At 53.5% G+C, this 27,150-nt stretch overlaps 1 protein-coding gene across 1 annotated transcript in view; it reads left to right on the forward strand.

The window, feature by feature from the left end:
- BIN3 (bridging integrator 3) overlaps positions 1-27,150 on the forward strand; it is a 42,908-nt gene that overhangs the window by 4,425 nt on the left and 11,333 nt on the right. Inside the window, exons 2-6 of the mRNA XM_069035586.1 lie at positions 6,270-6,318; positions 13,108-13,148; positions 13,757-13,818; positions 17,700-17,836; positions 18,375-18,415. Coding sequence (XP_068891687.1) covers positions 6,270-6,318; positions 13,108-13,148; positions 13,757-13,818; positions 17,700-17,836; positions 18,375-18,415 — 330 coding nt within the window. The remainder of the gene's footprint in view (positions 1-6,269; positions 6,319-13,107; positions 13,149-13,756; positions 13,819-17,699; positions 17,837-18,374; positions 18,416-27,150) is intronic.

Below are 27,150 nucleotides of genomic sequence, written 5' to 3' on the forward strand. Positions count from 1 at the left end.
GATGAAGCAAGTGGATACCAGAGCGGTGAGCACGGCTCCCAAACACCTCCCTGCTACCTGCAGCACCTGTGCAAGGTGCTGTGCACTTCCCAAAGTTTTTATCATGGTGAAACTGGAGCGCCAGCCGGGCATCTCCCAGGGTGGAGCAGCCGGGAAGAGCCTCCTGCCACCTCCCCTGCCGCCATCGTGGCCCTTGGAGTGGTTGTTCCTTAATGGCTCATTTTTCCACCTGTTTTTTTTGGTCCAGGTAGCTCCAAGCCAGTGCTCTGGTTGAGCCACAACCGTGTTTCACAACCGTGCTTAAAATGGATATTTTTGTAGCATAGTCAGGGCCTAAAACAGCCCTGCAAAATTCTGCTCGCCCACGCGCCTGGCGTGAGTAATTTTCTTTTGATGGGTGAGTAAAATATCATTATTTTTTTCATGCTCCTCTTGGAATGGGTGGGAGAGAGGATTCTGACATTATTTTTGATTTGCTTAACACTGACACCGCGCCTGGCTCCGTGCAGGATGCAGAGGGACCCGCTCCCAGGAGCTCATCCCTCCTCTGCCAAACTTCAGGAAGGTGCCTCGTTTTCCCTGGCCTGACCTAAAATCCAGAAAATCGATGTTTACACCTCTTTTTTTCCTTCTTTTTACGCCTCTCTTTCCCTTCTCCCCCGCTGCAGCGGCTCGCCCTGACATCCCTGCGTGGCTTAAAGCCTCCAAGTTTCCAGGGACGGGCTTGAAATCCAGGTGGGAGCGCTCACCCGCGGGATGGGCGCGCTCATTCCCGAGGGATCTCATCCCCACACCCCTCCCATCCCCACGCCGTGACCTCCCCTCTCATCTCCACGAGGAGAGCACCCAAACGGGGATTTGGCGCAGAGTCTCCCTCGACAGAAGCTGTTTGTGATCCGTTGGAATAATTTTTTTTTTCCCCTTTTTTTTTTTTTTTTTTTTTTGCCTCCGCGCTGTGTTTGGAGCGGTTGCCATGAGTTCCTGCGAGGCGGGGAGGGGGGAGCGGGGTGGGACGGTGCCTGCGGTTTCCATGGACACGCCGGGAGCACAGCGAGGAGCCATCCGGGAGATCAATGCCTAACCTGGGCCTGCCTGGCTCACCTGGGCACGGCTGGGATCCCCTCCTGGCCTTTGGGTGGTTTTAGGGAGCTCAGGGAATGTGCAGGTTTCCAAGATTTTGGCGTGCAGTGTTCCCTCTCCTTGTGCAGGCTGGGATTAGACTCGGGAATGCTGCTCGGCAAAGCCCTCCCAGCTTCCTTTGAACTTCCTGCCCTTCCCATATCATGGAAAAGTCCTTCCCTAACACCTCTGTCCCGTAGGGAAGCTTTATCCGAGCTCAGAGGGAGGAGAAGCTCGACCAAGTTCACTCAGAAAGTGGGGAAGTGAAGGTTCACGTCCTTCCCGGTGTGCTCCCGACCTTCCTGTCGGTGTTTGATCCCTCCGGGATAGCGGCCGATCCCACGACCAGGCAGCTTTTCTGGATGCAGCTACACCTTGAGCTGAATCCATTCCCAAACCAGGAGCTTCCAAAGGGAAGAGCTCAGGGAAGGGCCCTGTCACAGTTTCTGTGGAAGCTTCGGGCCACTTTCTGTCTGCACAGAGGATCAGGGACGGGTTTGTAGAATCCCTCATCATCCCACATGCCAAAATCCTTGGGAAAACCAGGCTCGGGGGGTCGGGGTCACCCTGGCAGCGTGGGAGGCTGGGTGTCATCCTCCTGCCTGCAGGCACAGAGAGGTTCCTTTCCGGTGAAGGAATTGAGATTTTTGGTGGAAATTCAAAGAGTGAGAAGCTCTGGCGGGGATCCAGGCTGTGCTGGCACTTGGGGTTTCGATGAGAGAGAGAGAGAGGGAGAGAGAGAGAGAGGAAGAGGGAAAAAAAAGCCCTGAAACTTTCCACGGGAAGTGGGCACTTCCCACAAAACATGGATTTAGTTGGTGGTCTGGCAGTGGTACCAGTAAAAACCAGTCGTGGCCACCAGTTCATACCAGAGCGGGACCTGCGGGTCCCCAGCAAGTGCCACTCGTGCCCACCTGGGGCAGGAATATTGAATTCCGAGGCTCAGTGCCACTTTTCCCAAATTAATTAACATCCAAACTGCCCCAGCCCCTGCTGTCCCCTGTCCCTGCTTGTCCATCTGTCTGTCCATCCTCCCTTCCCTCCCTCCCCAGTCCCTGCCTGGCAGCTCAGCGTCCCCAGGGGCAGCACTTTATCATCTGTGGGTGAAAATATTCGGCGTTTATCCCTTGCTTATCTGCCAAGGGTCTTCTGGGGCCTGATTAGGGGTGGTGAAGAAGCCACGTTCAGCTGGAATGAGCCGGGAGAAAAGATCCCATCCCGCGGGGATTCATCCCCTGGGCACGCTCTGAGCTCCATCCCAGCTCCCCACGGCCGGGGGCGATGCCAAGGTTTGATGTCCTGCTCGGTCCACCCTAGGAAAGGACCATTCCTCCCGAAAGTGGCAGGGATTGAGAGATTCCTGCAGGCAATTCCTGCGTGCCTCCGTTCCGGGGGACCGGCGGGGAGTGGGAGCTCCACGTTTTAAGCTGCAGCTCCCCGCAGACTTCATCGAGCTGGATCCCCCCCCTGCCTGGGAGGTTTGTTTCCAACTCTCCTGTGCATCCAGAGGAGAATTAACTGCTTTTGGTGCGTGTGGCCCTGCGTTTGCACATGGAAAAGCCGAGTAAATAGATGAGATTGCTGGGGAAACTTCAGAGGAAAATCAGCCACAGCTTCTCCCACCTTCCCCTCCCTGGGGTTCCTGAGCATCCCCGAGTAGAGCTCGCAGGATTCTCTCCACCCACACTTTTTTCCCCTACTTTAAGCTCTTCCCACCCTCTCCCTGCAGTGCTTCAGCCTCCTCCCTCCCCGCTGAAGCCCGCTGCCTTCCCAAACTCCCGGTGCCCTCGCGGGGAGGGGGCTGCGAGGGGCCGGGATGCTCCCCCAGCCCCGCGGGGTGGGAACGCTCCGGCTGTGACTCAGCGCGCTCGGCTCTTCAGGAACGGGATTTCAAGGGATTTCACACCCCAAACACAACCCCAGCTTTCTCTCGCTCAGCAGAAACGAGACATCAAAAAAAAAAAAAAAAAAAAAAAAAGAAAAGCCCCGATTCTGGTTTTTCTTTGGTGTTTATAGAGCCAGGCTGAGCTTTTAAGGTACCAGGGAGATCCGTGCCACGCTGGGAATTCATGGCAGCGATGGCTACGGATCCACCCCCCCCCCAATTTTATTTATTATCCCCCATCATACATTTTCAAACCAGAAAAAACTCTTTCATTTTGAAGGAAATGGTTGTGATGCTGCTGTGGCAGCTGCACTTTGTGTGTGTCCCGTCCTGTCCCCCCCCCCCAATTTTGCAGGCAGGGCCACAAACTCCCAGAGGGACAAAAATTCGGTGCCAGCAGCAGTTTTGAGGCGTGGGGTGAATCCATTTGGTTGAAAAGCTCCAATAGAAATCCATACTTCTCATCTTTATTTTTTTCCTTCCTTACTGCTTTTGCTTCCCTGCTCATCCATCTCCCCCCCCACCCCAACCCTCCCTGAGAATCCTATTAAAAGGCGGTGATTTAGAAACCAGGAAAATTATGTAAAACTGTAAAACAGAAAAAAAAAAAAAAAAACAAAACCCAGTAATTGAGGAACAGACCTGACTTGCACAGGGTTATTTTTTAGAGGTTTTACTGAGACAGACATAATTACCAAGCGGCATCACGATGCTGATAGAGATATTTACTGCTGCACGGGGGCTTTGCAGCGCTCCACTGAGTTCCTTTTGTTTCTGGGTGAAAAGAAGGGATTTTTGGGGTTCCTTGCCCTCTGTGGGGGGGTGGAGATGGGGAATGAGGATGGGACAGAACCCCCTGGGCCCCCAGTGCCTTCCTTCCCTGTGCTTCCAGCTCTGATACCCAAGCGATGCTGATTCCTGGCTTTTCCTGCCCCACATCCCTCTTTTTAGCAGAATTCCCTCGATTTAACCATTTTTCCAGTGTTCAACACCAGTTTGGGATGCTCCCTGTGCCCCCCCAGACAAGGCAGAGGGGCAGGTTGTGCACAGGTAATGCTTTCATCACCTTTTTAATTGTCCTTTCCCACTGGGAACCAGCCTGGCTCCAGCTCCCTGCTTATTCCCGCCCTGCCAGAGAGCGGCAAACTGGTTTTAACTGGGATAACACTCCCCTGAGTAAAATGCCCATTTTTTTTTAATCCTTCCACCGCCAAGTTGATGCCATCTCTTCCAAAAACATCAAGTGACAGCACCTGGCTGTGCCTGGCAGGCAGGAGGTGCCTCATTTTAGTTTATATTTGACCCACGGAGGAAAACACAAAGGAGAAAAAAAAAAAAAAAATCCATATATTTTTGTTTTCTTCCTGTAAGGCACCACACCCCCAGTCCTTGACAGGGAAATTATACAGCAGAGTGGTGTTTGTTTATAAAAGAAGGGTGATTCACACACTACCACAGGAGCTGGAAAGGGTTAAACCCAAAATTACACCGGTCCCAGCCGAGAACCATAAACAGGAAGTTCTCCCCCCAAAAAAAAACAACCCTTTAAATTTAAACCTGGTGACTCAGGTTGGCTCCAGAGCTGCTCAGGGAGGGACACGGGGGGTGCAGGCCTGGATTATTCCCGGTGGGTAATTACAGAGTTGGTTTGAAAACAACGGGAAAGGTGGGAAGAGCAAGGTTTGGAGTTTGGATAATCCGGGGTGGTTTTTTCCCGATCCTGCTTGTTCTTCCATCACAAACCCTTTCTCCCGAGCACACAGTTGGGTTTTAGAACACGTTACTTGGATAAAAATATTTCCTGTTGGATAGGGTGGTGCTGGGGGCTTGGAAGTGGAGCTGGTGGGAAGCAAATGGAAAACCAGCAGTGGGAAAAGCCAGACTGGGAGGCAGCGGGAAAACACAGTCCCAAAATCCGTGGGTTTAGCTCAAGTTTGGTGTAGCAGCGTGAGAATTTGGGCTGGTCTGGTCCAAATTTTCAGGAGGGGACTGGGACGCTTTCCCTGGAAGCTCCTGGTGCAGATTTGGGATGGGGTGGGATGGATGGGGTGGGATGGATGGGTGGGATGGGATGGGATGGGATGGGATGGGATGGGATGGGATGGGATGGGATGAAGCTGAGCTGTAGGTGAAGCATCTCTGGCAAACACCACTTTCATGTCATTACGACCTCAATTTTTTCTACTTTAAATCACCACAACCCAGAAAACATCGGGAGATTTTGGCTGAGGTGCTTTAACCAAGCAGCGCCTCTTTAACTTAATTAAATCCATTGACAACAGCAGTCGAATTCCCGGATTTTCATTATACTGATAGGTGAAAGAAATCCAATTATTTTCAGGCTGCCTGCGTGGCTGCTCCCAGCTGACCCAGCCACCCTTACATATGTTGTGTAATTTATTTAGAGTAATCTTCACCTCCAAGGAAACCATTGAGGTAACCCAGATTTTCCTGGGAATTAGGGATTTTAAGAATGAAGGCTGTGCTGGCAGGTGAGCCTCTCCTCCAGCTGTGGGAGCGGAGGAATCCTTTGAAGCAGCTCACAGCTCCAGACACCGGGCTGTTGCTTTTTTTAATATCCTCTTTCTAAATATTTACAGGGTTTGTTTGGGGTTTGGCTTTTTTGGTTTTTTTTTTTTAGTGTTATTTTATCCTCCCCATCAGATTTGGTTTGAAGCAGAGAGGGTTCTTCAGCTGCTTGTGGAGCATCCTTGCATTGGTTTGGGATGGAAGGAGGGTGGGGAAGGATGTGTGGGGCTGACCTCAGGGGTGGCACTCTTGGAGAATCTGGAAGGGATCCACCAGGATCATCCAGCCCAGCTCCTGGCCCTGCACGGACCTCCCCAAAATCCCATCCTGGGCATCCCTGGGAGCAGAGTCCAAACGCTCCTGGAGCTCTGGCAGCCTGGGGGCTGGGACCATTCCCTATTCAGTGCCCCAGCACCCTCTGGGGGAAGAATTTTTCCCTAAAATCCGACCTAACCCTCCCTGGCACAGCTCCATCCCTTCCCTGGGTCCTGTCCCTGTCACAGGCAGCAGAGATCGGAGCTGCCCCATGGGAGGGAGTTGCAGAATGCTGAGAGGTCTCCCCACAGTCTCTCCCACCCTTTCCCTCTCCAGGGGGTGCACGGTGCCTGGAATGAGGGGCTGCCATCCCAGGACAATCCCTGCTGCCCCCAAACCCACCCCCAGCACGGGGCCCGGCCGCCCGAGCCCGGCATCATCATCGCCGCTCACACATTCCCTTCTCCTCTCTCTTTTCCAGGATCCCGTTCAAGATCGGGCAGCCCAAGAAACAGATTGTACCCAAGACAGTGAGTAAACCAGTTCCCCCTTTTTAGCTCCAGCCTTGGATCATGTGGCTGATGAGTCAAGCCGGCACTTTGACTCGTCCCATTTTGCAGCGTGTGGGAGGGAGCTGGAGCAGCAGAACCTGTTGCCGCGTGTGACCAGCGCTCGGCTCCTCGTGCGAGGAGCGAGGGGGAGCCCCATCCAGGGAGAATATTTTGGTTTGGGATCTGTTGGAATGATAAATTTTTCTTTTTTTTTTTTTCCTTTTTTTGTTTTTTTTGGGGGGGGGGGTGTGTGTGGGGTGGGGGAAAAGAGCTCTCTTGGTCTGGCACGGTTTTCCTCGGAGATGGCTGAACGGGTTTGCTTCCTTCCTTCCTTCCTTCCTTCTTTCAGCAATGGCTTGTTTGTTCATCCTTTCGGAGCAGATGGAGGAGGAGGAGTGGTTCAGATCGCTGAATATAACTGTTTCCAAAGAAAGGCTTATAAGCTGAGATGCTTAGTGCTCGGGCGTGAATTAATTTGTGCTGCACAGCATTTGCTTTAAAAGCAAATTAAAAAAGCATTTTGTATTCCCGTGGATTTGAGGCTCCTACCCCAAGTGCTGCTGCTTGCAGCTGGCTGTGGTATTTTCCCTTCTTAAGCAGCTTGGCTTTGCATTTGTCCCGTGCCAAAAAAAAAAAAAAAAACAACAAAAAAAAAAAAAAAAAAAAAAGGCTGTGGAACCTCCCAGGAGCTGGCCCTGAAAACTCACCTGGACACCTGCTCTAAAATGGGAGCCCTGAGAGGCAGCGTGGGGCAGAGCTGGTCCCTCTGCCGGCGTTGGTGACCTAATCCCCTGCACAGCCTGACATCCCTGATCCTTCCTCTCCGGGACACTCGGCTAATTCCGGGGGATGCGTGGGCACCCGCGTTTGTGGGGCAGTTTCTCCTTGGGACATGACATTTTCCTTGGAGGCAGAGGGCTAATCCCACCACTCCCTTCAAGGCTTGATTGTCATGTTTTATTTTAAAGGATTTGGTGGTTGTCTGCTGCCGTGGAGCAGCAATTTTCTGTAACAGCTCCAAACTGTCAGTACAGAATTTAAGCCAGGCAGGCGACGAGGACTGGTAAAATTCCTCCGTGGTTTTTCCGTGTGTTTCCAGCCTCCCTTTTCCAGGGGCTGGCCATCCACCAGGACGGTGCTGCTGCCTGGTGATCCCTCAGGTGAGGCAGCCCAGCCTCAGCTCTTCACCCCATTCCCAGCTCGTGTCAGGAGCCCCCACATTCCTCGCTCCACGACATTTTGCCTCTCATCCCCTTTCCCAGTGTTCCCAACGCCGCTGTCGTTCCAGGCTGGGGCAAGAACCAACTGCTCTGCAGCTCTGGGTGTCTTGGCATCTCCAGCCCACCCATTTCTCACACCCCAGTTGAATATTTTATATTTCCTTGCTGATTTCCCTCCCCTCCTGCTGCGTTCGCTGTTGGGAGAGGTTTTTCTCCCCTAAAATCAGCCCTCCCTGAGCTCGGGCTCCCTGCAGATGAGCGGTGGCACCTTTGAGATCTTCCCTTCCCCAGAGCTGCTGGAATGTGCTGTTCTGAAGCAGTTGGCAGGCTTTGCTTATATATACATGTGTGTGTATTAAATAGAACAGCTCAGAATATCCGGCAGGCAGAGGTTCATTCAGCACCCAGAGCGCTTCCAGGCCTTTCCCTTTCCCTTCCTTCCTTCCTCAGCTCCCCCAGGAACAAGACTTTGTGTCAACAAAGTTGGAAGCTGATTTCTAAATGGCTTCCATTTGCCCTGTGATGATGATGATGATGATGATGGTGGTGGTGCTGCTGCTGCTGCTCTCCAGGCAGCAGATACAGGGAAAGCAGAAAACAGGAAGCCCAAAGCCTCGGAACTTCACGCCAAGCACGGAGTGCAGCCCTTCAAAGCAGAACAAACGGCAGGAAACCACCGAGATCCCCCGGGATCAGGCATTCCACGCCGTGGTGTGGAAGGGATGGGGTTGCTTTGTAGCTTCAGCGAGCTGCAGGCCCCCAAATTTACCTCCCAGTCGCAGGCTGAGACACTCCATCTGTGCAGGCTTTGGGGAACAGCAGCCAAGGGCCAGGATGTTCCAGATGTTGGGCTCCGGAGCCCGCCGCAGGAAGTGGGAAGGTGTGGCATCTCCAGGGCTGCATCCCAAGCCCATCGGAAGGGAAGTGGTTGTGGGTAGAGGATCTCCCACTCACAGAGACCGGACCACAAAAGAGGATGGTGAGGGGGAAGGATAAAAAAAAGCAGCGTTTGTTAGGATTTAACTTCTCTGGCTCTCCATGAGGCCTGGGACTGGAGTCAGGAGAGGGGGGTGGCTTTGCTGAGAGGCTCAGCGAGCCAGAGAGGCTTTTTTGTTGTCTTGATGCTGGGGCTGGTGTCAGATCTAGGCCAGCAGTAGTCCTGAAAAGCAATTTGCCTGGGCTGCCGAGGAATTAGTCATGACTCCCCGTGCCCACTCGCTTGTGATCCTTTGGAGAAGGGCACGGTGTCAGGCACAGTTTAGCTCTTGAGGGAGGAAGGAAACCCCAGCAGAAAATATCAGCTGGTGAACTGAGGTGATCTCCCCCTCCCCAGACGTGCCTGTGCTTTGTTTCCACCTTAACCTGGGCAAATCCAATTCCAGACAGCATAATCTCTCCCCTCCTCTTCCCTGAAAAGAGCAGCTGTCACCGGGCTCCGGGAGCCGGGTGGGAGGATCTAATGCTCGGAGAGGACCTGCTGTCAGCAGGGCCACAGGCCCACAGCCCAATTAAACTAATGCCCAGTGATAGGAGTTAAACCTGTTAGAATTATATCTCTCCATGTTTATTGCTCAGCCACGAAGCCTCTTATGGCAGAGACGTTCTTCCCTCCCTCGGGACAGCTCCGCTCCCAGCAGAGGTTGCGCTGCCATCGGAGCTGTCTCGTCTCCCCAGCTCTGCTGCAGCTCCAGCTGAAGTTCACCTGCGTCCCCCCGGGTTTGTTCCCTGCCCTTCACCGGGGCTGGGATGATCCAAGCAGGCAGGGAGCCGGGGAGCAGAGCCGGCCCTGCATCCCCGCGGGGCGCTCGGCATGGGGCGAGCCGAGGTTTTTATCCCGTCTCCCTCCCTGTGCTTCCCTCGTCCCTGCTCTGGCCTGGGCTGACTCAGACCGCTCGCCCTCCTCCTCCTCCTCGCTGGCCTGAGTCAGCTTGGCAGGGAGGGCAGACCTGAGCTGCCAAACCTCCCTTCCTTGACTCATCCCAGCAGCTCTGTCTTCCCCAGGGATGTCGGACGGAGCAGCTCCGTGAGCAGCAGGATTCCACTGCAGCTGTGGCCGTCGGTGCCGTTCCACTGGGCTCCACCAGCGAGCTGGAAATCCCAGAACAGTGGAGGAAAAGTCATGGGAATGCTGGGGTGAATTCGAGTGGTGCCAGTTAAATCACTTTGCTCATTTTCACTCTCTTCCTTCCACCTTTTCTGGCCAAAGTGGTCTCTGCAGTTGGGAGGTGCATCCTTCTTCCCTTTGCCGCCTTTCTGGGAAGCTTTCCTGCAGGGTGGGGGTGTGGAGTCCATGACATCCCAGCCCCACCTGCACTCTGCAGCTCTGGCTCGGGGTATTCACCCACAGGACTTACCTTGAATCTCTTGATGGGATGGCAAAAGCTCGGCAGAAGTTCCATCTTAGAACAGAATTCGTGGCCTAATTCTGTGGGTTTCTTTTTTTTTTCGCGAGGAGGGAGGAGGAAACACACGCTTCCCTCTTTTCCCCAAGATCCACGAAGAGGCTGAGCCCACTGGAAGATGCAGAAATCAGCTCATCTTCCTCCTCCAGGAAAAAAACACAAACCCCAGGAGGATCGAAAGGTTCCTCTCAGTCCCTTATTTCCATCTCTTTGTAGTGTTGGCTTTGCTTTTGCTTCCATTGCCTCGTAACCGTGGTGGTGATGATGCTCCTGCCCTTCGAGCAGGGAGGGATCTTATCACAGGTGGGAGGCCCAGTGTTTGCAAACAACAAAAAAAAAAGAACTGGGTGAAGGAGAGAAGGTTGTTTTATTTCAAAGCTTTCGAGAGCTCATCGCTCTTGATGTAGATTTAAATAAAAACCCCGAGACAAGCGATTTTTGCATTACCCAGCCCCTGTGCCTGGAAGAAAAAAAGGTTCAATACAGAAAGCACGGCTTGATTGGGAGGTTTCAGAGAGAGGCTGCGGAGCAGTGGGATTATTTTAATAATACGGAAACTTCCCTTCAGGATATTGTAATTTTCTTGCCTGTACTTCTTGTTCTCGTTACTCTTAACGTGCTAATCCTCTCCACAGCCTCTGTCGGCTGCGTGTGACCATGGAGAGCTACTGGGAGTGGGAATTACTGTGTGCTCTGCAAAATGTTCCCAGCTTGTCCTCCTTGCACGGCTCTGCCTGTGACTCTGCTGGGTGGGAGCACGTGAGAGCAGCTTTTTCCTCTCCAGAGCTCCTCAGAGCTGCTTTTTGTGGGATATCCAGGCTCCAGCCATGACTGGGAGGCTCCATGAGCTCGCAGACTGTGGGGACTGGGAGCCAGTTGCTGCCTGTGGGCGTGAAAAATAAGAGCAATCCTTGGGCAGCTGTCTGGGAGAGATGGGGCTGGGGATGTGAGTCAGGCTGGGCAGCTGAAGTGTCTCTGTGTGGAGTCACCTCGATCCCAGTTGGATCCTGCTCCAGCACCAGGATGGGGGCTTTGGGGCAGCTCGGGAGGTTTGGGGAGGTCACAGCACCCAGAGGGTTGCAGGGTGGGGAGGTTTTGTTTTTATAGAATGAATCCTAAAATCCCAGAGTGATTTGGGAACTCATCTCATTCCACCCCCTGCCATGGGCAGGGACACCTCCCACTATCCCAGGGTGCTCCAACCTGGCCTTGGACACTTCCAGGGATCCAGGGGCAGCCACAGCTCCTCTGGGAATTCCATCCCAGCCCCTCGCCACCCTCACAGGGAGGAATTCCTTCCCAAAATCCCATCCATCCCTGCCCTCTGGCAGGGAGAAGCCACTCCCTGTGTCCTGTCTCTCCTGGCCCTTTTCCAAGTCCCTCTCCCGCTCTCCTGGAGCCCCTTTAGGCCCTGGAAGCTGCTCCATATCCGTTAAGCAACGACACCTTCTGCTTATTGCACGGAAACTGACAGCAAAAAGGGACAGAAACCCTGAATATTTGCAGGTAGTTCACAGCCCAACCCTCCAGCTTTTGAAGGAATTGGTTGCTGAGCAGATCCTCCTAAACAGGGAGAGCGAGCGATAAGGGAATGACCCCGCCAGCCTTCAAAGGGGGCACATTTTTTGCGTCGTGCCCGACCCTCTGTGGTTTGCAACCAAAACAATTCACACCTAAGGCCTATAAATAGAGTGCAATATTCCCTGGATATTTTAGCAGCCGGAACAGGCACGGGGACGGGAGGGTGAGTTTTACTATGTGCCGGTTACCTGACCTGCCGGCGCCAGCTGCCGCGGATTTCTGCGGCTCCCCGAACACCAGGCACAAGTCGTGTGAGCTGCCCCCACACTGCTCCGTGGCTGTTCTCTCCAGAGCCCAATTTTAGCAGCACGAAAAGGGAGCTGGAGCTCCGGGGAGGGTTTTTTGGAGCAGAGGGTGGGGGGGGGGGGGAGAGAGCCAGCTCGCATCCCCCGGATGGTGGGAGCGGATGGCGCGGACAGCTGGGCGCTGGGTTGGGGCTGGAATGTGGCCGGGCGCTGCCTGCCCTCAGACAGGGCTGGTGGAGTTCAAGTGCAGCCCGAAAAGATGTTTAAAACAAGGAGATCTCGAGAAAATGGAGCTCCATCTTTCAGCCCTGAGCTTTTAACAGCAATTCTGCTTGAAAAGCAAACGTCCCCATTAAACGCTGTGGTGTCGCATCGAGCCTGGGATTGAAATCCCGGGGCCAGCAGGAAGAACTGGAACAAACCTTTGGATCCTTCTAGTCCTGGCTGCTCCCAGCACTCTGCATTTCCTTAATAGCACGGGAGCTTGACAACACAACTGAACCCAGCGCTGATCCCATGACAACAAACGCGCATGGATTTACTCTTGGCTGGTCAATTGAAATCCATTTGCTTCTCTGGTTGACGAGGTGTGGAATGAACGTTTTAAGTGTGTTAAAACAGTCAGCATGGAAAGAAAGTTCCTTAAAATATCTCCTATCGCTGGAGGTTTGCTGCCAGCTAGCAAGTAGGAGGGAGCAGGCACTGAGGTAGCATCGGGAGAAGGCTGTGCTGGAGCTCTGAGCTCGGAGCGCAGGTTTCCCCTCCTTTCTGGAGGTGTCACAGTCCACTGGGGTTGTTGCTCCAGCCCCAGAATTTCATGGGAGGGAGCTGTTGCAGGGCTCAGGGGTGTATGGAGGGGGTGAATAGTGCGAAGATGGGGGTGGTTTGGGGGAGTTTCACCATCCTCTTGAGGATGAGGAAGGAGGAGACAGCCAGACCCGCCTCAGGGTCCTTAACGGGGCTGGAGGAGAAGCAGCTCCCCTCAGTTTGTGGGGGAGAACACAGGCTCGTCCCCCCAGCACTGAGCCACGCTAGGTTGTGACCTCCTCTCTTTTACAGCATTCCCATTTATTCCATCAGCTCCCAATCCGTGTGCTGGAGCATGTCCTTGGCTCGAGCCGACACGTTTGGTGGCAGTGACTTTGCTCCAGGAGAGTCTGGAGCTCAAAAAACCCCAAGACTTCCTTTACTTTTGAGGCGTAACTCCCGTTAAAGCTGCAGCTTGTGCTTCCCTGGGCTCAGCTCGGCATTTCCTGGGGACAGTTTCCCTGCACGCTCCTGCAGCGCCCTGGAGCTGATTTCCATCTCTTCTTTCCACAGGTGGAGAGAGACTTTGAAAGGGAATATGGGAAGCTGCAGCAGTGAGTATCAACCACACTGGTCGGACAGGACCGGCCGCGTGCTTCCCTGCCGTGTCCTCTCGTTGCATCTTCCCTGGGAGTTTTAGCCAGTGATGCTCTCCCCAGTGAGAAATCCCTCGCTGCCCTGTAATTTCCAATTCTTCAGGGTTTCTCTGGGCGTTCAAAGGTGTCCTGAGAAGTATTTGCAGTGGGGTTGCAGATTCTGGCAGCTCTAAAACAAAGTGTAAAATTGCCAGAAAACTGCGGGGTCCCCTAAGAGCCCAACACCTCCGAGGCCCAGGAGAGGCTTTGCCATCCTGCCTGTGTCACAGGAGCTCACACGGATCATCTGGAAGCATTTGGCTTCACCATTTGTGTTAAGTGTGAGAACTTTCAGGAAATATGTGAACTATGAATAAGAGATCACCAACTTGAAAAGGTTAAAAACCATCTGAAAACAACCCAAAAGGGTTGAGCTGCACTGAACTTCATCGAGCCTTGCCTGGATATTTTTAACTCCCACCAGAAGCCAGCATATTCAGCCCGTAAATGATTTGTTGCACGTATGATACACTCGGGTTCCTTTCTTTCCAAGATTCCGACTTTGCCTTCTTTCCCCCATCTTTCAGATTGGAAGATCAGACCAAAAAACTTCAGAAGGATATGAAGAAAAGCACAGATGCAGATTTGGGTAAGTGACTGGAGGATACATAGACTGTGAACTTGGCCACAGAGAGACGAAGTGACTTTTCTCGAGATCACATGAGTAATGTGTGACAAGTCTGGAAAACAAATCCAGAGCTCAGTCCCACTCAGTTTGCTTAGTTACAAGGCCATCTGCGAGAGGGCTGCGAGCAGCAGCTCAGCCCAGGGAGCACAGGCAGCGCTGCGGGCTCAGTCCCTGTCTCCTGAGCTCTGTGGCCTTGGACAAGTCCCTTTCTTTTCTTTGCCTCAGTTTCTGCCGCTGATAAAACCAAGAGTTGTTCTTCCAGGTCTCAGGTTCTCCAGCAGGAGCGGCTCCAGCTGAGCCTATTGTGCCGGCAGTGCTTTTGCACCTCCTTCAGTCAAGGGCGTGGAGCACCCTCTGGAAGCCCCAGGAAGGTGGGGTGATGGTCTGGGGGGGGCTGCAGGGCACAGATGGGCACGGCTGTCCGTGTTTCCCGTGGGAAGTGCTGACCTGGCAGCTCTCCTTCGGGAATAACCCAGCTCACTCCCTCGGGGGCTGCTTCTTTTGGCTTCCCCTCGTGGCAGTGGGCGATGGAGGAAGCAATAAACAGCTCTGCCTGCACGTTTGGGGTGACATCTGCCCCTGCAGGTGTCCTGTCCCATGTCCCAGCTCCCTTCACATCCCTCTGGTCGGAATCTGCTGTGCCCGCAGACGGATCCAGCGGAGGGGAACTGGGAGCTGGATTTGATGGATGCTGTTGCTGAGCTGAGCAGGGCAGGAACCTGCAGCAAAGAGCTGTTCCAAACCCAGCTGGTTTTTCCCAGCGAGGGTTTGGAGCAGTTCCTGCTTGGCCCCCACAGCTCCGGAGCCAAGGCAGAGGCAGCAGCACAAACAGGTGTGGGCTGCACTGGGCCAGCACTCATCCCGTGGGATCGGGGTCACAGCGGGGCAGGGATCGGGGTCACAGCAGGGCAGGGCAGTGGGAAGGAGGCAAATTTGGGGCTTTCCATGATCCAGCCTCTCACCTGTGTGTGTGTGTGTGGATATTGCCAGGCACAAACACAGATCCGGGCCTTTCCCGTGCTCTCCCACCCTTCCCAGCACGGGGAGAGGGGTGGGGAAGGCACCAGACACCCAGGACTCTTTTCCAGGGTGAAAACTGCCCTTTCCGAGGACTCTGGTCATTGTCAGGGATCCTTGGTAAGTTTTTCCTTGTTAAGGATTCCCCTCCCCTCCCTTGCAGTGGGCGTTGTTTATATGGAGCATTTCAAGTCCCAGAGGAGCTGTGGGAGGACTTTCTTTTTCCGTTCTGTTACATGGCAGAGTCACAAATGAGCCTTGGCCAGAGCCAGGAAGATCTGATTTCTCATTTAAAGCCTTGAAGTCATGAGTGGAGGGAGAGGTTCTGCACAAAGTCTGCTGAGGGAGGGCTGAAGGAAAAGGAGCTGGATCAGATCAATCCCTGAGGATGGCTCTCCTCACCTTGGCAGTGCCCATTCCCAACATCCAGCCCCTGGATCCGGCGAGGATGGCAGCGTTGTGTCCTCCTGTCTCATTCCTCCAGGCTCAGGGGGTTGGTTCTTGACTGCCTGCAAACACTCCCTGGCAAAGTGGAACTGGTGGCTCGAGTCTCCACCTTCTTGCCAAAAAGCTCGGCTCAGAACGAGAGCGATTCCTGTGCACAGAAATTCCCTGCGAGGCTCTCGCGCTGCCCTGCCAGCAAACAGGGAATGGGGTGTTAGCAGCACTCCCTGGCCCGTGGCTGGAGATCACTCACCCCCTTCCCCACCCTCTTTCCAAACAAAATAGGATCTTGAGGAGCAGGAGGAGGATGTTCTTTAACTGGAGGTGAAAGCTCTCCTTTGGAATGAGGTGCAGGTAACGCACGGGATCCCCATGGCTCAGGTTTGCTTCTCTGGCTGTTCTCCATTTTATCCCACTCAGACGAGCAGTGGACTCTAAAATCCAAAATCCCTTTCATTGAAGCTACATCTCACATGCTTAATGAGCAAAGGAGCAGTGCAGACCCTCCTGAAGGCCACCCTGAGGGACAGGCAATCCTTTCTCCCTTTCCTCCTTCTCCTCCTCCTTCTCCTCCTTCTCCTCCTTCTCTTCCTTCTCCTCCTTCTCCTTCTCCTTCTCCTTCTCCTTCTCCTTCTCCTTCTCCTTCTCCTTCTCCTTCTCCTTCTCCTTCTCCTTCTCCTTCTCCTTCTCCTTCTCCTTCTCCTTCTCCTTCTCCTTCTCCTTCTCCTTCTCCTTCTCCTTCTCCTCCTCCTCCTCCTTCTCCTTCTCCTTCTCCTTCTCCTTCTCCTTCTCCTTCTCCTTCTCCTTCTCCTTCTCCTCCTTCTCCTCCTTCTCCTCCTTCTCCTCCTTCTCCTCCTTCTCCTCCTTCTCCTCCTTCTCTCTCTTCTTCTCCCTGCCTTGGGACTCTCAGACCCCACTTTTTCAGGTCTCTACAGGTGATGTCAGTGAGGCAGAGGAAATTCCTGACCCAAATTCCCCCTGGACATGCCCAAACCCCCTCAATTCCCAATCTCCCAGCATGACCTGGCCGCTCCCTCCCTCCAGTTCCCTTCCAGTCCTTTCCTGTGAAGGAAAACTTAATTTTCCTTCCAGCCAAAGGAGTTCTGCCATTCTTAACTCCGTCCTGTTCTGGCACAAATCCCTCCTCAGATGTGGTCACACATATGGATTATATCCCATCTGTTTCAAGGTCTAAATGCCTAAAGCCTTCATGTTTGGATAATAGATGGATACGGGAGCTTTGTTATTCCGGAGTGAGAGGCTCTCTCTGCGCTGAGCTCCCCAGCTCTGCCGCTTCTGAGCTCTCTCTGTTATAATTGTGTGTAACCTTTAAATCAGAATGTTTAACCCCTTGATTTATGATCTTAAGCCCCATTATTCAGATGGCTTTAACTTTTAATATCTGAGGGAGTCTTTCCGAAGCTCCTCCGTAGCCCGGCTCAAGCATCTGGCTTTGTGATCTCCAACTGGAATAACTTCCAGCACTGAGGAAAAAAAGAATTTTTTTTTTTTTTTAGTACCCCTGGCTCTTTTTTTTTTGCTTTTTTAGTCTATTTTTTCCCTGCTTGTATTGATGCTTTCCTTTTTTATTCATCTTTTTTTCCATTCTGTACCTTCCCTAATTCCTTGCTCGTTCGTGTAGCGGCTCTGTCGTTGAATTTTCCCTTTGCAGACCAAGTGTTTGGATAAAGAGGGATGTGGCTGATGGAAAACAAGTGGAATTCTCAGTCAGAGCATGACCTGGTGCTTCTGGATTTCTTGGTGGCACTCCCAGGGCCTGCAGGGACTTTGCATTCCCCCCTGGCTTGTTGTCCAAAATTTAGGCTTACTGAGGGAAAACACTTAACTTTGTGTCCCTGCTCTTTGTGTTTGGAGAGGAAAAGAGAAACCTCATCTCCCAGCCCTGTCAGTCTGGTCCTTTCCCACTAAATCCACTTCAAATACGTGAGTTTTTCTTTTATTTTTTTCCTTCTTTTTTTGTGTAAAGCCATTTGAAAGACTTAATGGACTGTGATTTTTCTCCTTGTGGAAGAGCTGTAGTGAGGCTGAGAGTGACACTTAATAGTCTGTCGAGAGAAGATGTATAAAACCCCCCATCTCTGGGGTTTTTTTTTTTTAAGAGAACAGTGCTTTTGTTAGTCTGGGATTATTTCTGGCAGCATCACAAGCCTCGCACTGGAGTGGTTCAGACTTAACTTCTATAAAAACCCTTCTCTGGCTGTTTACATGAATGAATTGGTGGCTTTTCCTTGCTTTTCTCTCAGCCACCAGCAAGGATCTCCCTGGAAGGTTGTGCTGAAGCCCTCCTGGCTGGCTCAGCTCCCTGATTTTTGCCTGGCAGTGGGAAAGGTGACCCTGTCCCTGCTTTCTTTTCCATGCAGCCATGTCCAAGTCTGCTGTGAAGATCTCCTCAGACCTGCTGTCCAACCCCCTGTGTGAGCAGGAGCCCGCCTTCCTCGAGATGGTCACAGCCTTCGACACGGCCATGAAGAGGATGGACTCCTTCAACCAGGAGAAGGTGGAAAATGGGAGTGCTGGGGCTCTCCTGGAATCGTGGAATGGTTTGGGTTGGAAGGGATTTAACCCCACCCCACCCCCTGCCACGGGCAGGGACAACTCCCCCTGTCCCAGGGTGCTCCCACCTGGCCTTGGGCACTTCCAGGGATCCAGGGGCAGCCACAGCTCCTCTGGGAATTCCATCCCAGCCCCTCCCCACCCTCCCAAGGAAGGATTTCTTCCCAAAATCCCATCTATCCCTGCCCTCTGGCAGTGGGAAGCCATTCCCTGGGTCCTTGTCCAGAACCCTTCTGTGTCACCTCCTTCCCTCTCTATCATCAGCTCCAAGACTTTCCCCCCACGAGTTTCTCTAATCTCAGTTTTCTGCCTGGGATTTCAGCTCCCATGGGAGAAATTCCCTCCCTTTTGGTTAAAGGACATTGTGCTTGTGCTCAGAATCCCCCCCCATCCCGTGGTGGGCTCTGTACGAACCCATCCTTGTCCCAATGGGATTTTCCAACAATCCTGACGTGCACTCCTCCTTTTTTTGCTTCCCACAGGTGAATCAGATCCAAAAGACAGTCATAGAGCCTTTGAAAAAGTGAGTACCAACCATCATCTCATGAGCCCATGGGGCGTTTGTCCTCATCCTGAGCTTTAGGGGTGTGGATCCTGGAGAGAGGCTGGAAATCAGAGGGACAATCCTGCCCTGCTCCTGCTGGCCACACTCTTTTTGGTACCTTAATTAATAATAATTTTAACCTTTTTGGCCACTCGGATCCACTGCTGCCTTCAGCTGTAGCTTAAAGAATTCCTGAGATAGAAAATCGTGGAGCATCCTGGGTTGGAAGAGACCCCCCAAGGATGAATAATTCAACTTTCTCTCTGTTTATGTGTTGGTTTTTACCAACTCTTAGCTCCAGCTAAGGAACAAAACCACCTAGAGATCATCCAGGGGGGTCAGAAATTGGCTGGTTGAGCAAAAATTTCTTTCCTTTGGAAGTTTTCCTAAATAAAAAAGGAGAAAGTGGAAGTTCCTGCATGTTTATAGATAATATTTCCATGCAAAGGAGGAGAGGTTGCAGAGCCTTCGTAGCCAGGAGGGTGGGAAATGAAGGGAAAACACCCAAATCCCACAATTTTGTCACATCTGCCCTGCAAAATTCCCACCTTTTCCAGGCTTAAAGGCTGTACCCCCAAACCTTTAAGGATAACTTCAGTTCTCTCCCAAATATCCCCTTAAATCCCAAGATTCGCTGTTTTGTTACAAGAGCAGAGCCAGCGAGCAAAAATAAAATGAAATTACTTTAATATGACAGTAAGTGTTGCAAATTGCTGAATAACAATTTCGGTTTAGGTTTGACACACGGAGGGCTTGTTGTGGTTTAGGGTGGTTTTTTTTTTTGGTTTTTGGTTTTTTTTTTTTCTCCTGAAGTTGTTGTTTCTGCCCAAATCTGAAAGTAAAATCTCCTGGATCACTTCATACCTGAGGTTACAACGTGTTCCTGTCTGGGGGATGTTTGGTGACTCAAGTTTTACCTTGGTCCTCTATCCACAACCAGCAATTCCTGCTTATTTAAGGGGGGAAAAAAATAGGAAGAAAGAAAGAAAAAGGGAAAAAAAAAGTAAAAATCCCAGCCTTTTGCTGTGGAATTGTGTTGCTTATTATCTAGATTGTCCTCATGAAAGATACATTAACTTCTTCTTCCAGCATTCTGTTCAAATTGGAAGAACTTGTGTTTCTGAGATATTCTGGTTTTTTTTTTTTTTTCCCCCAGCTTGTGTTAGTTGGTGAAATGAAAGACAATCCCTTCCCCTGCAAACCTGCCTTGGGTTTGAAATCCTGGGGTGGTGAATTCAGGGCAATAAATCCATTTCCATGTGCCCGTGGAGCTGCTCCGAGGGCTGGAGCCCCTCCGGAGCCAGGCTGGGAGAGCACGGGGTGAGAGAGGAGAAGGCTCCAGGGAGACCTCAGAGCCCTAAAGGGGCTCCAGGAGAGCTGGAGAGGGACTGGGGACAAGGGCTGGAGGGACAGGACCCAGGGAATGGCTTCCCACTGCCAGAGGGCAGGGCTGGATGGGATCTTGGGATGGAATTCCTGGCTGGGAGGGTGGCGAGGGGCTGGGATGGAATTCCCAGAGGATGCCCCATTTCTGGAAGCTGCAAGACCAGTTTGGAGCAACCTGGGGCAGTGGAAGGTGTGGAAAGGGGTGGATGTGGATGATCCTTCTGATCCCTTCCCGCCCAACCCATTCCACGTTTCCATGACTCGGGACACTCCGTTATGTGCCCAGTCCTCAGTTCAACACCAGGCTGTTTACTCCGACCTCCTGGCTGCTTTCCAGCCTCAGCAATTCTCTCCAACTTCCTGAATTTCCATTGGCCTGGAAGATGAGAGGTTTTTTTCCCTTTTTCCTGCCCTTTGGCACCTGCAAAGCTTCACCCTGCGTGCCTTTAACCAGCTTATGTTCCATGCTGGGGAAGCTTCATCCCCACAGCCGAGAACAAAAATGCTCCTTCCCTTCCCTCCTCCTTCCCTTTGTAGGTGCATCCCTGGCCAGGAACATTTCCGAGGAGCCCAAGGGTCCATTTTGAGGCTGATGAGATGCAGGAGAGAAATGCAGAGCTTGCACCTCCCTCCCCTTGTCCTGCTGGCAGATAAACCCCAGCGATGGTTCTGGGGGAAAGGTTCCAGATTAATGAAAGCTGCCTTGAGGAGCTCTTTCTTATTTCCAGTTAGGTTTTCCTTCCCCTCACTGAGGCAGCTCTCCCCAGCCTCTCCCAACTTTGCTCTGACCTAGAAAAAAAAGGATTTTTTTGGATTTTTTTTTTCCTTTCTTTCTTTTTTTTTTGCTCCAACAGCTGCACTTTATTACATCTTCACTGGTGGTCTTTTATAGTTTATTAGCCAAAGAAACAGATAAGTATAATCCAGACAATTATCATTAGTGGCAATATGTTGTAATCAGAGGCACATGGGCAGCAAAATCTCCATTCAGCTGTCCAGGGACTGGAGTTTCCAGGCAAATATTGGGGAATTTGTTAAACCATGTTGAAAAAAAAGCAGTAGTAGATTTAGTGAGGGGAGGTGGAGGCTCGTATTGTTTCAATCCTTCTGCTTCTGGGCTCATGGGGTTATTCACAATTTGGCTTTTTGAGCCCCAGGAACCCTTTGGCTGGGAATGACTCATTTATTTTCAGGGAAAGAGCAAAGCTCCAGTGAGAATATTGCATTTTTCAGTGGATGGGTTGGGCGAGGAGCTGGGCAGGAGGGATGGGCTCCTCTTTGGGAGCTGCCTGTGGAATCTCATCCCAGAGCAGCGGGTTTGGGGCAACAGGGGACAAAACCAGCTGGTTTGGACTTCATTCCTTCACTCTCCCAGTTCTTCCCAGCCAGGGCAGGGTCAGGGATCAGGGATGGAGCCTTAGTGGTCCATATTGCATATCTGTATTTAAGGAAGGAAGCGGCTTAAACGAGCCAGGTGGTTTGGAAATCCACGGGATTTAGGGCCTTTCACGCTGGGAGCCGATTTCCAGGGCCACAGGTCTCGATTTAACCCACTCTGTCTGACCCTCTCGGAGCAAGGGGGTGGCCTGGTCACCCTGGCTTGGTGCCATTCCCTTGGAGCATTGTCCTGCTCCCAAATCCAGAGTAGTTTTGGCTGTGGGAATATCCTGGGAATACTCTGGCATGGTAACATTCCCTTGGAGCATTGTCCTGTTCCCAAAACTGCAGAGGTTTGGCCATGGCAATGTCCTGGTCACCCTGGCTTGGTGCCATCCCCTTGGAGCCTTGTCCTGCTCCCAAAACTGCAGAGGTTTGGCCATGGGAATGTTGTGGCCACCCTGGCACAGTGCTGTCCCTTTGGAGCATTGTCCTGTTCCCAAAACTGCAGAGGTTTGGCCATGGCAATGTCCTGGCCACCCTGGCTTGGTGCCATCCCCTTGGAGCCTTGTCCTGTTCCCAAAACTGGAGAGGTTTGGCCATGGGAATGTTGTGGCCACCCTGGCACAGTGCTGTCCCTTTGGAGCATTGTCCTGTTCCCAAAATTGGAGAGGTTTGGCCATAGGAATGTCCTGGTCACCCTGGCTTGGTGCCATCCCCTTGGAGCCTTGTCCTGTTCCCAAATCCAGAGTAGTTTTGGCTATGGGAATATCCTGGGAATACTCTGGCATGGTAACATTCCCTTGGAGCATTGTCCTGTTCCCAAAACTGCAGAGGTTTGGCCATGGCAATGTCCTGGTCACCCTGGCATGGTGCCATCCCCTTGGAGCATTGTCCTGCTCCCAAAACTGCAGAGGTTTGGCCATGGGAATGTTGTGGCCACCCTGGCACAGTGCTGTCCCCTTGGAGCATTGTCCTGCTCCCAAATCCAGAGTAGTTTTGGCTATGGGAATATCCTGGGAATACTCTGGCATGGCAACATTCCCTTGGAGCATTGTAATGCTCCCAGAACTGCAGAGGTTTGGCCATGGCAATGTCCTGGCCACCCTGGCATGGTGCCATCCCCTTGGAGCATTGTCCTGCTCCCAAAACCAGAGAGGCTTTGGCCACAGGAATGTTGTGGTCACCCCGGCTTTGGCAGGGGTGACACAGAGGGTGCTGCCACCAGGGTGCCACCACGCAGGGGTGGGTGTGGGCCCCGTGGGATCATCCCAGAGGTGCAATCCAGGAGCCACTCAGAGCCGTGATGGATAAATCCCATCAGAGCAGTGTGTCCCCAACATCCGCCAGCGACAGCAGCCGGGAGCGGGGATCCCAATTCCATCTTCCTCCCACCACCCCAGCACTCCCATGTTCCCTCGAGCTGCCAGGAGAAGGCAGCCAGAGCTGGCCACGAGCAGCTCCAGAGGTGCCGGACCGGAAGCAGGAAAAGCCGCTTTCATGTCCTTAACGAGCCCCTAATGAGGATTTGGAGCGGCCACATGGCCGCCTAATCCCCAGCGCGCCACTTCCTCATCCCGGCCTCTCATTCCTGAGACTTTTCCCTCCAGGAGGAAGGGCTGGGTTTCATTTCCTCCTTCCTGGTGGGTGGACGGGCCCTGTCGGATGTGTGGGCACGGGCTGAGGAATGCCAGGAATCCCCCTCTGTGCTCTGGCCTCTCCTGAGCCATCCCAGTGCTTCTCCAAACTTCCCCTCACCTCATCCCACCGTCGCTTTGTTTGGAATCTGATGCTTCCCAGCTCTGTCATTCCTTTTTTTTACCTGTCCAACACCAGCTGTACATCTTGTCCGCTTCCTTTTGGTTTCTTACCCAAGCCATCATCCCAAAAAATAATGCCCTAGGGAAGAGCCACGTGTGTGCCAGCCAGGTCCAGCTCACAGGCTGCCAGTGAGGGTGTTTGAGGTGCTTGAAAACGGAGAGAATTAAAGGTTTTACCGTTATTTTTCCCTGTGCCAAAGCTCCAGCACCCCTTTCCCACTAAAAGTGGGAAGGAAGCTGTGGGATGGGGATTTGGGATGGAGAGGGAGAGGAGAAAGACAGAGAGGTGACAGAATGCTCCCACTCCTCGAGCATCCCCAGGGCTTCCAGCAGAGAGATGGGAAGAAGTTTCCAATTTCCAAGCCCCGGACGTGTTGGCTGGGCTGAGTAACAAACAGATCTGGCAGCACTGGGAATCCTGGGGCACTTTTATCTCCCGTGGCAGCATCTCTCCAACCCCATCCTTTAATTATGGGGAGCTGAAGGGAGGCTGGTGTGGAGACGAGGCGGGACCACGATTTGGAGTGCAGGGAATGGGCTGATTTAGATGTTTATCCAAGGATAACCTGTCATCCTGAGAGGAGATCACCAGCAGGTTCCCCCTCTCCCCCCGCAGCCACGGGCAGAGTAATTTGTATTTTCTTTTCGTTATCCCTGCGTATCTCCCCTCACCTGCTCCTCTTAAGCTGCCTGGGCTGTAATCCCCTCTCAGCAGCCTTCCCTAAAAAGTGACAGGGAGCAACAGCAGCTTATTCCTCAAGCTGCTTTCGTGCCAGGGGCTCTAATACCCCGTGTGCTGTTTTACCTTCACTCTGCCACCATTCCCACCAAATTTTCTTTTTGACTCAGCTTCGCTTTTGCATTAAAAATAGGAAGTTTTGGCTTCCAGAGGGCAGCAGTCAGGATTTGGGAGTGGTTTTGGCTGTCAGACCCTCTCATTGCCTATGGAAGCAGGGGCTGGGAGGAGCGGAGGGAGGAGGGTGGTTGGGATTATTGATAATATCGGATATTAGGAATATTTTTTTCCTGGTAAGGGTTGTCAGACCCTGGCACAATCTGCCCAGGAGTCCCTGGAAGTGCTCCAAAAATGCATGGATGTGACACTTGAGGATGTGGTTTAGTGGTGGTTGGACTCGGTTTTAAGGCTCTTCCCCAGCCTTGCCGGTTCCGTGATTTGTTCTAAATACCCACATCTGCCACAGGGTTTTCATCTGGGCCTCTCACGGGGACAGGAATCGTTCCCGTGCTCCGGGTGCATGGAATGGATGAGTGAAACAACCCGGATTTGCTCGTGAGGCTTCCCTGCTCCTTCCCCACGTCCCTGCTTCGCTGGAATTCCGCGTCGAGTTGTTCAAACCCCGTTTCCAAGGGGCTGCTTGGCTGCCGCTCCCCTCGCGTGGCCCTGACGTTGATCCCGGTCCCTTTGCTGCCAGGAGGGGTTGGAGGTGCTTCTCCAAAGGCTTTGGAGAACACTTGGGATCCCTGCAGGGCTGTTCTTGGAGGGCTTGGCTGAGCCTGGGGATGGCAGAGGCTCTGCAGAGCCTTTGTGCCAGGCTCTGCACCGGGAGCAGTTGTCAATAACGTGCATGAGATGGTTGTGGGGACACTGGGGCCACGTGCGGAGTTCGGAATTCCTCGGAATAACTTGGCACCGGCGGGAGCCCGTCTCTCCCTCTCCCCCTGCACCCCTGGCACTCGCCTTGGGATCGTGTTTCTGTCCACACAGGGAGAAAAACCTGGGCAGGACTTGAAACCCCTTCTCTGTGAATCCCGGGGGATTTCAGAGCCACCAGGCTCATGGGGAATTCGGGATTCCTTGGTTCCTTCGGGAGCCGGAGGCAGCTTTGCCTCAATCCGGAGCAGTCCAAGGAGCAGCTCCTTCCCTGCTTGAGCTGAGCTGATCCTGCGTGGAAATTGAACCTGGTGGCTCATGGGGAGAGCGTGGCTGGGGTGGGAAGAGTTCAGTGGGCACAGGGAGAGCTCAGTGGGCATAGGGAGAGTTCAGTGGGCACAGGGAGAGCTCGGTGGGCACAGGGAGAGTTCAGTGGGCACAGGGAGAGCTCAGCTGGAGCAAGGAGAGCTCAGTGGGCACAGGGGGAGCTCAGTGGGCACAGCGAGAGCTTGGTGGGCACAGGGGGAACCCCCTGGGCAAAGGGAGAGCTCAGCAGGAACAAGGAGAGCTCGATGGGCACAGGGGGAGCTCGGTGGGCACAGGGGGAGCTCAGTGGGAACAGGGAGAACTTGGTGGGCACAGGGAGAGCTCAGCTGGAACAAGGAGAGCTCAGTGGGCACAGGGAGAGCCCGGTGGGCACAGGGAGAGCTCGGTGAGCACAGGGAGAGTTTGGTGGGCACAGAGAGCTCAGTGGGCACAGGGGGAGCTCAGTGGGCACAGGGAGAGCTCAGCTGGAACAAGGAGAGCTCAGTGGGCACAGGGGGAGCTCGGTGGGCACAGGGGGAGCTCAGTGGGCACAGCGAGAGCTTGGTGGGCACAGGGAGAGCTCAGTGGGCACAGGGAGAGTTCCGTGGGCACAGGGAGAGCTCAGCTGGAGCAAGGAGAGCTCAGCGGGCACAGGGAGAGCTCAGTGGGCACAGCGAGAGCTTGGTGGGCACAGGGGGAACCCCCTGGGCACAGGGAGAGCTCAGCTGGAACAAGGAGAGCTCGATGGGCACAGGGGGAGCTCGGTGGGCACAGGGGGAGCTCAGTGGGAACAGGGAGAACTTGGTGGGCACAGGGAGAGCTCAGCTGGAACAAGGAGAGCTCAGTGGGCACAGGGAGAGCCCGGTGGGCACAGGGAGAGCTCAGTGAGCATAGGGAGAGTTTGGTGGGCACAGAGAGCTCAGTGGGCACAGGGGGAGCTCAGTGGGCACAGGGAGAGCTCAGCTGGAACAAGGAGAGCTCAGTGGGCACAGGGAGAGCTCAGTGGGCACAAGGAGAGCTCAGTGGGCACAGCGAGAGCTTGGTGGGCACAGGGAGAGCTCAGTGGGCACAGGGAGAGCTCGGTGGGCACAGGGAGAGTTCCGTGGGCACAGGGAGAGCTCAGCTGGAGCAAGGAGAGCTCAGTGGGCACAGGGAGAGCTCAGTGGGCACAGCGAGAGCTTGGTGGGCACAGGGGGAACCCCCTGGGCACAGGGAGAGCTCAGCTGGAACAAGGAGAGCTCGATGGGCACAGGGGGAGCTCGGTGGGCACAGGGAGAACTTGGTGGGCACACGGAAAGCTCAGCTGGAACAAGGAGAGCTCGGTGGGCACAGGGAGAGTTTGGTGGGCACAGAGAGCTCAGTGGGCACAGGGGGAGCTCAGTGGGCACAGGGAGAGCTCAGTGGGCACAGGGGGAGCTTAGTGGGCACAGGGAGAGCTCAGTGGGCACACGGAGAGCTTGGTGGGCACAGGGAGAGCTTGGTGGGCACACGGAGAGCTTGGTGGGCACACGGAGAGCTTGGTGGGCACAGGGGGAGCTCAGCAGGAACAAGGAGAGCTCGGTGGGCACAGGGCTTGGCTGGCCCAAGGAGAACTCGGTGGGACATTGGTGGTGTCCAGAGAAGCCTCAAGTGACCCAACCCTTCCTGCTGGTGCTGGTGGAGAAGGACCACACTGAGGCAACCTCAGGTAGTGACAGGCTTGGTTTTGAACTAAAAAAAAAAGGAGATTTAAACGAGATGTTGGGAAGGAATTCCTCCCTGTCAGGATGGGGGTGGCACGGGTTGCCCAGAGAAGCTGGAAAACTCTTCCTCATCCCTGGAAGTGCCCAAGGCAAGCTTGGACGGGGCTTGGAGCACCCTGGGATAGTGGAAGGTGGGTGGGGAGTGCTAGGGGGTGAAACGGGGTGATTGAAGGTCCCTTCCCAGCCAACCCAGTGTGGGATCTGATTCCCCGCGCCCAGGCTGGAACTCGGGACGCTCCGAGCCGGGCACGGCTGCGGCTCCGGGGAGCTGGCCCCCCCCTCTCTGGGAAATGCAGCGTATAATCTATGCATTAAAAGTCCTTGTGAGACAGGAGTTGCTGTGCCTACACAGCTACAGCCTCCTCAGATCCAGCCCTGTAGATATTTTTTAAAGCTCTGCCGGAGCACAGTGTCCTTCCATTACCGGCTGCGAAATTGCGCCGAGTCGATACCGGGAATAAAAAGGGGGAA

Source organism: Aphelocoma coerulescens, chromosome 22, assembly GCF_041296385.1.
Source record: "Aphelocoma coerulescens isolate FSJ_1873_10779 chromosome 22, UR_Acoe_1.0, whole genome shotgun sequence".
Lineage (NCBI taxonomy): Eukaryota > Metazoa > Chordata > Aves > Passeriformes > Corvidae > Aphelocoma > Aphelocoma coerulescens.